This window comes from Nerophis lumbriciformis, linkage group LG28 (assembly GCF_033978685.3).
Source record: "Nerophis lumbriciformis linkage group LG28, RoL_Nlum_v2.1, whole genome shotgun sequence".
NCBI lineage: Eukaryota > Metazoa > Chordata > Actinopteri > Syngnathiformes > Syngnathidae > Nerophis > Nerophis lumbriciformis.
The window spans coordinates 22650630-22662733 of record NC_084575.2 but is presented as its reverse complement, the minus strand read 5'-3'; the positions used below and the strand labels follow the sequence as shown (position 1 = coordinate 22662733).

At 38.9% G+C, this 12104-nt stretch overlaps 1 protein-coding gene across 3 annotated transcripts in view; it reads right to left on the bottom strand.

The window, feature by feature from the left end:
- mst1rb (macrophage stimulating 1 receptor b) overlaps positions 1–12104 on the bottom strand; it is a 104123-nt gene that overhangs the window by 43776 nt on the left and 48243 nt on the right. For 2 of the 3 annotated variants that reach the window (XM_061923909.2, XM_061923910.2), the window contains exon 21: positions 7774–10854. In XM_061923909.2, the coding sequence (XP_061779893.2) occupies positions 10623–10854 (232 nt within the window). In that variant the 3' untranslated portion in view covers positions 7774–10622. Of the gene's footprint in view, positions 1–7773; positions 10855–12104 lie in introns of those variants that run through there. The other variant, XM_061923911.2, reaches the window with a different exon arrangement.

Below are 12104 nucleotides of genomic sequence, written 5' to 3'. Positions count from 1 at the left end.
GTAAACATTTACATGCGCAAAAGGCAGTAATATATGATAAAACAAGGCGGCAGCTAAAGAAGGACTAACTCATTTATTTTCCTCTTTTATCACACAGGAAAAACCCGCCAGGTGAATATCTGATTTTATTACTTCCGGTGCTGACGTAAAACCAAATATACTACGGTACTAAGACTAGTGGCTATAAACAGTTAGCTTCTACAGCAGGGGTGCCGAAAGTGCGGCACAGTGGCCACCTGTAGCCCGTGTCTAGATTGTGGAGAATGCATATATTTTTAAGAGTTCTTTCTTTATTCATAGTCATGTTTAAAGCAGCTAATATTTTCCCATGTGTACTCTTTTTGCTTGTATCTTATGTCCGCAAGTAAACTCTGTGCTTTACCTTGAAGGGTTGGAATGTGGGAGTATAGCATACTCCCTTTTTACCTTATCAGTATTAGAACAAAGAGGCTGTATTCCTTTCTGGGCAGGGTGGGGGCTGTTTTCGTATTCAATAAGTTGTCTCTTTCTGTTTGATTTTCAGATTACTTCTGGATGCTGGTATTAGCGCATTTGTAAGGACTGGTCTCCTAAAGTTTTAGTAAAACTTGATAATATTCCTATTCTGTCTTGATGGTCCTTCTTACTCAACATATATGTCATCTGAAAGAACTTGGGATTGACCAGTGACTTTAATTCCCTGAGAGGAAGACTGGTCAGACGCAACAATTGTCATTGGCCCTAGGCACATTACAAAAAACAACAACACAAAATACCAGCAAAATTTGGGGAAACAGTAAGAAGCCCAATGAGCAAAAGGCAAAATCAGCCAATAATAACGACACTATATATATATATATATATATATATATATATACACAGTCGTGATCAAAAGTTTACATACACTTGTAAAGAACATAATTTCATGGCTGTCTTGAATTTCCAATACTTTCTACAACTCTTATTTTTTTGTGATAGAGTGATTGGACCATATACTTGTTGGTCACAAAAAACATTCATGAAGTTTGGTTATTTTATGAATTTATTATGGGTCTATTGAAAATGGGACCAAATCTGCTGGGTCAAAAGTATACATACAGCAATGTTAATATTTGGTTACATGTCCCTTGGCAAGTTTCACTGCAATAAGGCGCTTTTGGTAGCCATTCACAAGTTTCTGGTTGAATTTTTGACAACTCTTGACAAAATTGGTGCAGTTAAGCTAAATTTGTTGGTTTTCTGACATGGACTTGTTTCTTCAGCATTGTCCACACGTTTAAGTCAGGACTTTGGGAAGGCCATTCTAAAACCTTCATTCTATCCTAATTTACCCATTCCTTTACCACTTTTGACGTGTGCTTGGGGTCATTGTCCTGTTGGAACACCCAACTGCGCCCAAGACCCAACCTCCGAGCTGATGATTTTAGGTTGTCTTGAAGAATTTGGAGGCAATCCTCCTTTTTCATTGACCCATTTAAAGCACCACTTGTCAATATCGCGTTAACTTTGACAGAACTAATTTTTAGAGACCACATACTTGCACAACCTTTCTGCCCGGTTTGGTGCGTACGCAAGCTTTATAGATGAGGCGTGTGACGTTTGTACTGTTTCGAACCTGAAGCTGAGGCTAACCGGTTCCTGCAACTGCAGAAAAACTTGCCCTTTCCGCATTTTCTGAAGCTTTTTGAAGAAAACATCAGTAGAAAAGGACGCACAATAGAATACTAGCAGCTTACCTTCTTTATCTCTCGTTTTTGAGCGCTGGGTCTGCTCTTCTTTCTCCATTTTCCTACAGGTTCTGACTCAGTCTTTCTCCCTTCAAGGGTGCTCCTCATTTTCAGGATCGTATTTGGCTTGAGTCATTTTTTGACCAAAACATTTTGTGGAAGTCGCTTCCTAGCGGTCCCACTGACAGACACTTCACAGGATCCAAGCTTGCAGGTTTTAACAAAGGTTTAATTCTCATATGTTTTATCCACTGTTTCCTTCTCCCAGAACATGACTTTTCAGCCACATCCATACCTCTCCCGGCCGCTTACTGTTAAAGACAACAGATGATTAGATTAACACGTACCACCTGTGAAATCTAATCACCTACCAGCTGTGTCTTGCCGTCAGCACATGCCACGCCCCTGTCTGATGGTGCTCTGTCTTCATCACCATGGACAGAGGCGGTGACCTTTGCTCCTGCAGGCGCGCTGATCACACTCTCTCTCCACACCTTTCTTCTTCAAAGTCAGAATCACTCAAATGGTCGCTGCAAATTACACTTTACCGGCTTGGTTCGTCCCATTTTGACTGGAGAGGTTCATATGTTCCACATATTCTCATCATATTGGAAATGTATGCAGGCTGATCCTATCCCGGTTGCACATGGACAAGCTTGCCGTGACCCCAAGATGCAGAGACAGATGGTGATGTGCAGTTAAATTAAACTGGGAAAAAAACAGAAGGTAACGAACAGCAGTCTGGTGCCAAGTAGAAAGGCAGAAAGGCAAACAGTGACACAAGACAATAATCCAGTGCCTGACAGGTAAACCAGAAGGAACTTAAATGGGCCTAATTACTAATAGACAACAGGTGCGCTGGTGAGAAACAAAACAGAAATTGGAGGTGCAGCAAACCCTGTAAGAACTAAGCAGGAACTACAACACTACAAATAGAAAGTCGAAGTACCAGAACAGTAAATGACACCGGAAAATAACTAACTAGATCATGACAGACACCTTCTCTAGTTGTATTGCTACAACTTGCAACAATGCATCTGGCAGCCATATTTGCTCATTCTTTAAATCATGCGTGAAAATATCATGATTCGGGATGAAGACGCTACCAAAACACATACTAGGCAGTAGTGGTGTCCTGATATCAATATTTTAGTCCCCTTACAAAATGTATTTCGAGACTTTTCGGTACTTTTCTAAATAAAGGGGACCACAAAAAATTGCATTATTGGCTTTATTTTAACAAAAACTCTTAGGGTACATTAAACATATGTCTCTTATTGCAAGTTTGTCCTTAAATAAAATAGTGAACATACTAGAAAACTTGTCTTTTAGTAGTAAGTAAGCAAACAAAGGCTCCTAATTTAGCTGCTGACATATGCAGTAACATATTGTGTCATTTTCCATTTTATGTTGTCAAAATTATGAGGGACAAGCTGTAAAAATGGATTAATAATCTACTTGTTCAGTTACTGTTAATATCTGTTTTTTCCCCCCGTTTCAACATGTTCTATATACACTTTTATTAAAATGTAATAATTACTTATTCTTCTGTTGTTTGATACTTAACATTAGTTTTGGATGATACCACAAATTTAGGAATTTAGTTACAGGATCATACATTGGTCATATTCAAAGTCCTCATGTGTCCAGGGACATATTTCCTGAGTTTATGAACATAATATACATTTAAAAAAAAGAAAAAACGATTGTGCGACGATAAAAAATATTGATGTAATCATAGTAGTATCGACTAAATACGCTCCTGAACTTGGTATCATTACAGTGGATGTTACGTTGTAGATCCAACCATGGCGTGTGTTTACATAGTGACGCCAGTGAGCTACGGTGTGTAGTGAAGCATGTTTAGCTATTCCTCGTCCTGCAGGGATGATACTTGTATGAAACAAACTTTATTTGTCGCCATGGAGACCAGGATTAGTGATTTTGAAGTAGCTACAACACTGCAGCCTAGCTAGCTAGCCATGTCTTTGGTGAACATCGTTTTGTCCTACTAATTTTGGCGGTTCTTGAACTCACCATAGTGTGGACTGTGACTGTTTGTTTACATGTAAAATCTTCCACTCCTTCTTTGTCTCATTTTGTCCACCAAACGTTTTTTGCTGTGCGTGATCTTTGTTGATGTTATTGACTTGTTGGAATGCTAACCAGGCATATTTGGTCAATGCATGACTGCAAGCTAATCCATGCTAACATGCTATTTAGGCTAGCTGTATGTACATATTGCATCATTATGCCTCACTTGTAGGTATATTTGAGCTCATTTTATATCCTTTACTTTTATCCTTTGTATATAATTTAGTTAGCTGCATGTCTCATGACATATTATATGTATGTAATATTGGCTGCATTTCTGAGTTGTTTGTGTGTTAAAGTTAGAGTACCAATGATTGTCACACACACACACTAGGTGTGGCGAAATTGTTCTCTGCATTTGACCCAGACCACAGCAAACATTACCGAACTTGCCAAAGATCGTATCCATTAGAAGAAGACAGCTTGCGGTTTCCTTTAACTTGGACACACACATCTATACCTTTGTCTATTCTAAAACAGTCATTTCCAGGAGTTATATCACCCTCTGAGAAGCCTCTGATTTAAGAATCAGAATCAGAAGTACTTTATTAATCCCCCGAGGGGAAATTAAGATGTTTTCCAATGTTGTAAAAATGTGTAGAATAAATATGAAATTTCAACATTTCTGTCAACGAAGATTTGCTTCAGCCTGCGACACATAGTCATTTTGATAGTAGGCTAATATAGCTAATAACATCATTACAACACGTATATGTCTTCTAGAGTCATTTTGATAGTAGGCTAATATAGACACATCATGTGTTGTCTTCATTATAACACTTATATAAGTCTTTTAAAGTCATTTTGATAGTAGGCTAATACAGCTAATATAGACACTTACATCATGTGTTGTCTTCATTATAACACTTATATAAGTCTTATAATGTCATTTTGATAGTAGGCTAATATAGACACTTACATCATGTGTTGCTTTCATTATAACACTTATATAAGTCTTTTAAAGTCATTTTGATAGTAGGCTAATACAGCTAATACAGACACTTTCATCATGTGTTGCTTTCATATAACACTTATATAAGACTTTTAAAGTCATTTTGATAGTAGGCTAATATAGCCAATATAGACACTTACATCATGTTCATTATAACACTTATATAAGTCTTTTAAAGTCATTTTGATAGTAGGCTACTATAGCTAATATAGACATTTATATAAGCGTTATAATGAAGACAACACATGATGTAAGTCTTTTAAAGTAATTTTGATAGTAGGCTACTTTAGCTAATATAGACACTTACATCATGTGTTGTCTTCATTATAACACTTATATAAGTCTTCAAGTCATTATGATAGTAGGCTACTATAACAAATATAGACACTTATATAAGCGTCATAATGAAGACAACACATGATGTAAGTCTTTTAAAGTCATTTTGATAGTAGGCTAATATAGCTAATATAGACACTTACATCATGTCTTGTCTTCATTATAACACTTATATAAGTCTTCAAGTCATTATGATAGTAGGCTACTATAGCTAATATAGACACTTATATAAGCGTTATAATGAAGACAACACATGATGTAAGTCTTTTAAAGTAATTTTGATTTGAGGCTACTTTACCTAATATAGACACTTACATCATGTGTTGTCTTCATTATAACACTTATATAAGACTTTTAAAGTAATTTTGATAGTAGGCTACTATAGCTAATATAGACACTTACATCATGTGTTGTCTTCATTAGATCACTTATATAAGACGTTTAAAGTAATTTTGATAGTAGGCTACTATAGCTAATATAGACACTTACATCATGTGTTGTCTTCATTAGAACACTTATACAAGTCTTTTAAATTAAGGCCCAAGCTGTTTGTTTACATGCTTTCTTTTTTTTCTCTCTCTTTGCTATTTGGGCTTATTGAACCCTAATTAGAATAAAAACTAAGAATCATCATTTGATATGATGTACTTAGTCCATAAGTAACAAACATGTACTTCATGTTTAGTGACATGCTAATTCTTATTTTTACACTTTTTTTCCCCCCAAATTCCATTGTATGTTATACTCTTCTGACACCACCAGATGGCAGTATAAGTGTCCACATAAGGGCCATAAGACCCCAATTCAGTAGTGTACACAATTTTGGAAATAAGAGCTAAAAGGTGCTGTCCACGCATGTGGCCAGCTAAGCCTTTTTAAAGTAATTTTGATAGTAAGCTACTATAGCTAATATAGACACTTACATCATGTGTTGCTTTCTTTTTAAGAATCATTTAATAAGACTTTTCCAGACAGATTTGTTTTTTTTTTTTGGCTCTCAATGTTTTGGGTTGCCGACCCCTGACCTAAGTGTTCGTATAACAGGGGCCCTTTAACAGGGTACACTTCCAGTGGCTAATGACAACAGTCAATGCTGCCATTATAAACACTTACAGTACAACACTTACAGACTTCAACTCGGACGGCCTCGTTCCATAGACTGCTGATTTTAAGGGAGCTCGTCACACTGGCGCGAGAAAAGAGGGAACGTTATTGTGGATAAGATAAGACATCAAAGGCCCCCCACTATACAGTTAAGACCTTATGGTGAACTCAGCTCAGAAGCTTTGAGACGCTCACACAGCCGAGTGCACTTCTATTTTTTTTTTTTATTATTGCCCCCAGATAACGTAGCAGAGGGAAGAGACACAGAAGCACGCTCACACTCTGACATCTCCGTCTCTTTCTGGTTATCAAAGAGGCCCCACCGCATTCATGGCAGAATCCTAGGATGTTTACTTCCTTCTGACTTTGTTGTGGGAGACGTGTGCTCCTTGTTGGAGGGATATGTGGTTGGCACAGAGACTCAGGTGATTTTTAGGAGGGATTGACATATTGTTTGTCGACAGCGATGGTTTCATCTGCTCTTTTAATGGGGAACGTAGTAGTCTCCTTCTGCCAAATCCTAAGGGCAAAACATATGGGCGGGATAGAAAAAAGGAAAGTATGCCTAATTGGCAGTGCCTCAAGTTTGTTCTTAATGCCGTATGTCGGGCTTTCTTCCACCGAGGGGTCGCATATTAAAAATAAAACACATTTTATTTCTATTTTGTAAAAGGTAAAAAAAAAAAGCTATATTTGTGTTTTTTTCTTTTCTGCTGCTATGCCAATGCAATGCTGACCTCTAGCGGCCACACATAACATTAAATATGTCTCAAGTGTGCAGGGGAGGAAAAAACCCATCCATCCATCCATCCATTTTCTACCGCTTATTCCCTTCGGGGTCGCGGGGGGCGCTGGAGCCTATCTCAGCTACAATCGAGCGGAAGGCGGAGTACACCCTGGACAAGTCGCCACCTCATCGCAGGGCCAACACAGATAGACAGACAACATTCACACTCACATTCACACACTAGGGCCAATTTAGTGTTGCCAATCAACCTATCCCCAGGTGCATGTATTTGGAGGTGGGAGGAAGCCGGATTTCCCGGAGGGAACCCACGCAGTCACGGGGAGAACATGCAAACTCCATACAGAAAGATCCCGAGCCCGGGATTGAACTCACGACTATTCAGGACCTTCGTATTGTGAGGCAGACGCACTAACCCCTGCTCCACCGTGCTGCCCCATCCATCCATTTCTACCGCTTATTCCCTTCGGGGTTGCGGGGGGCGCTGGACCTATCACATCAATAACAAAATTATAAACAAATAAATATTTTAATTTACGACACTGTCTCAAAGACATTTGGTCAATCCAAGCAGCATTAGATTTAGCTTTTGGAACAACATGGTACATATTGTAGGTGTGATCCAAAGTACACACGACAATTCATGCAGAATAATTCAAATCAGGACATAAAGTCTCAGAGTGTAGAAAAGCAAAACCAGCTTATATTTCATAGTTTGTTGGTGTGCTATTTGTGAGGTACTGTTGCAAACTGGGAGGAATTGAACTGAACACCTCATGGCCACAATATAAGATACACGTGCATAAGATTGAATACAAACGCTGTCTGTAACCATGTTTGATATTGTGCTTGTAGTTTAATGTTCTTGCATCATACCTCAAGTGTTTTCAGTTATTTGTTATGCTTTAAGTTGCAAGTGAGTTGCAAGCAAATGTCGCAGTGAACCTCATAAATTCAACCAAACGATCCGGTCTTATTCGGTGGCATTAGCTTGTAGCTATAAATGAACATAACTTTGTTTTTCCAAGTGAGTGTGAACAGGCATGTGAGCACCCTTTGAGGGAAAAAAGGAAAGAAAAAAAAACATAAAGTGCTGCCACGCAAGCTCCAAAAGAATATTTTGAAAATCATGACTACATTTCTTGCAGATGGGTCCATCTCTACAATATATTTTACCTTTAGATTCATTCTCATCTACCAACCTCTTTAGGTTGTCTTTTTGACACTTGCATGTCCCATGGAATGTACCAAATAGTTTTTTTGTTTTGTAGGAGATAATTTCTCACATTATTATTAGAGATGTCTGATAATGGCTTTTTTGCCGATATCCAATATTCCGATATTGTCCAACTCTTAAATACTGATTCCGATATCAATCGATACCGATATATACAGTTGTGGAATTAACACATTATTATGTGACGGAGGCAGATATTTACATACATCCATATCTAAGTGTTACTTCTTTATTTTCATAGTCATATTACAAAACAGCTAGTGTTCTTCCATTTGTTCTCTTTTGGTTGTCTGCAAGTACTGTGTGCCAACCTTGAAGCTTTGGTATGCAGGGAGTAGCTATAACTCCTTTCCCTTATCTGTTCCTGTGTCCAGCTGAGGAGGACAATAGGCATGTGTTCGGGCTGGAGGGAGGGACAACGAGGATGGGAGCGAGAAACACATATAGAAGAGAAGGTTTCCGTATTTTAGATTAGATCATTTTAGCTGCGCTACTGAACGCTTGCTGTACTGGATTGGTCTCACATTTATCTTCAAAGCTTTGAAAGTAAATCACAAAATACCCATTCTGTCTGGTGGTCAAATTGAACTCAGCTTATGTGTCATCAAAAGAACTTGGGAGTGACCAGCAACTTAAATTCCCTGGGAGGAACATCTGGTCCAAACGCAACATATGCCTAATTTTGTTGTGATGCCCCGCTGGATGCATTAAACAATGTATGACATGAGGAGGTTAGGGGGGTTAGCGGGGGGTGTATATTGTAGCGTCCCGGAAGAGTTAGTGCTGCAAGGGGTTCTGGGTATTTGTTCTGTTGTGTTACGGTGCGGATGTTCTCTCGAAATGTGTTTGTCATTCTTGTTTGGTGTGGGTTCACAGTGTGGCGCATATTTGTAACAGTGTTAAAGTTGTTTATACGGCCACCCTCAGTGTGACCTGTATGGCTGTTGACCAAGTATGCCTTGCATTCACTTGTGTGTGTGTGTGAAAAGCCGTAGATATTATGTGATTGGGCCGGCACGCAAAGGCAGTGCCTTTAAGGTTTACTGGCGCTCTGTACTTCTCCCTACGTCCGTGTACACAACTGCGTTTTAAAAAGTCATAAATTTTACTTTTTGAAACAGATACCGATAATTTCCGATATTACATTTTAAAGCATTTATCGGCCGATAATATCGGCAGCCTTATATTATCGGACATCTCTAATTATTATCAATGAAAATGTAATCTATCATTCTATAACATGCATGCAAAGAACTCAAAAAAACGTTTCCCATTTGGCAACTCTATTCTGTAGCCACGCCCTCTAGGGTAATATACTTACAGTGTTGTGACCTCTGTTTACATCAGTCACATCAAAAATATACCTTCTCGCTGGCTACTAATAAACACTAACAGTGTTTGGATTGTGATCATCCAAGTATGATTAGCAGCAAAGTGGAGAGCAAACGAGCTTGCTTTGGTGCTCCTGATCGTCTCCCTGTCCTGTGCGGCATTTAGACAAGAGGAAGAGCGAGTACCTGCAGCTGAGGCGAGCGTTCAACAAATTTTGTTTGGATCGTTTTTGTTTTTTTGATATTTCATAAAAAAAACACGAAAATTATTGTTTAAAAAAGCAGATTTTCGAGTTTTCCCAGACATTTTACATGCCTGGTAAAAGACCGTGCTGAGACGAAACAGAGGATATTCATTCAATTTAAAAACGAAATAATCAAATACATGACCGAGCGTGTTGCCAACTTGCCGATGCTAGTCTGCACCGTACTGAAGCATAATGCAGAATCTAATGCCAGTCAGGAATGTTAAAATAATATCTAAACGGCAGACATGTATCCATGAAAATATGGAGAAACTGCTGATGGTGTGTTTGACGGAAAATCCGCTGGAAGGAGATACCGTAGGAGACTACTCTCCAAGGTAAATGCTGTACATTATTACTATATTACTTCATACAACTACTATAGTTGTTTGCAGTACATTCTATTGTATTGTTTTTTTCTATCAAATCAATACAAAATAATGTGCTTGGGTTAAGAGCGCTGTCACAGAACCAATTAGGCTTGTAAGTTGAGGTATGACAACAAAAATATTGTAACCAAGCAATGCTACACGCCAGAACATTAAGATGAGATGCACCAAATGTTGTGGTAAGTCCATGTCGCATATGGTGTGTCTACAAAACAATGAATAATGTGGCTTATAACATTGAAATATGAGACATGGCCCATACTAGCTAGACATGAGGACAACATGTTAGAAATAAACAAATATATTTGTAGACATGATTTGCTACCGTTTTAAAGTTCAGTTTGGAGGCTCACATCAGCTCTTAAGTGACGCCTTTTCACCTTAAGTGCTTGGGTGTGCTGTGGAAGTCTTTGACAACGCTACACACACACACACACACACACACACACACAGGGTGTGTTGCCCTGATGCTAGTTAGTTCCATCAGGACGAGACTGAGCCCGAGTCTTCGACATCAGTCGAGTCGTATTCATCAGCAGATTCGGTAAGAGCTGGGTAGGGCCGTGGCTGGTCCATGTTTACATACGTGACGTTCAGACTGATGTAGTGCTCTCCCTCCAGGCCCGACAGAATGGTGGTGACGGCCGACACCAGCGTGGCAAAGTTAGGCCGCAGCTCTGGATCGGGGTCCCAACACTGGAGCATGATGCTATACCTGAAAAAACATGGGACAGTCTGAGTCTTTCCGTAGCATCGTTTTCCTGCTCAGTGTTGCCAACTTAGCGAGTGATAAGAAAGCCCAAATAGATCGCAACACTGCAGCTACAAAGAATGCACTTGCATTCATATTCTTTGTGTAACCTGTGAATAATAATGTCAGAGAGAGTGTGCCGTTAGGGCCAGCAAGGCCTTCTCTGCTGGCCTAACATAAATCATGATCATAGATTAATAAAAGTTCATTTTAATCTACTTTCCATAAAGTATTCATCATATTCTCTTCATGTCTTATTCGGCCCCAGGGTTGTTTGTTTTTATGTTAGAGCTTTTATCCAATCAGAATTCAGTAGGGGTGTAACGGTACACAAAAATTTCGGTTCGGTACGTACCTCGGTTTAGAGGTCACGGTTCGGTTAATTTTCGGTACAGTAAGAAAACAACAAAATATACATTTTTGGGTTATTTATTTACCAAATTTGCAAAATCTTCCACCAAAAATATTTTTCTTAGTGGAATATTTGATGTGAAGTAATGGGAACCTTGGATAGGTCAGTAATTCATAATAACATTGATTTTGACTCAATATTATGTTTTGAGCAATGACAGTTTGAAAGAAAAAAAAAACAGCTTTGTTTTATTAGTCAACATTGCAACTTTTTCTAAATTACATTTAACCTTTAAGTTTTTTTTATTTCACTTTTGTTATGTTTTTGTTTATTTTAATAGTATTTTTAGAATGTGCCGTGGGCCTTTAAAACGTTAGCTGTGGGCCGCAAATGGCACACTTTTGACACCCCTGCTCTAGATAACAAAAAATTAAATCTGATAAATCAATGGATAAAAAGCAGAGCCTGGCGACGCATGCGCGTTTATCATAACTCTCTCGCTCTCTCTGTCTCTGCCCCTCCCTCAAGAATGCTGCTGCGCGCACAATTTGTTTTGTTTTTAACCCCTTCTTAACCCTGAACGTACATTGAAAATACACGCAACCCTAACTCAAAATGCCGGACATTTGAGGCATTTAAGAAACTCCGCCCTGACAGCTCCGCAAAAGAAGACATGTCCGGTGAAAAGAGGACGTATGGTCAGTCTATTGTAGCCCGTTAGCTGCTAGCATGCCGTGTGTTGTGCCTCGGTGTGCATTGTTTACACAACGTGCGTTACGCTACTTAATATGTCTGTGTGGAAACTCGTTCGGTACACCTCCGAACCGAACCGGAACCCCCGTACCGAAACGGTTAAATTCAA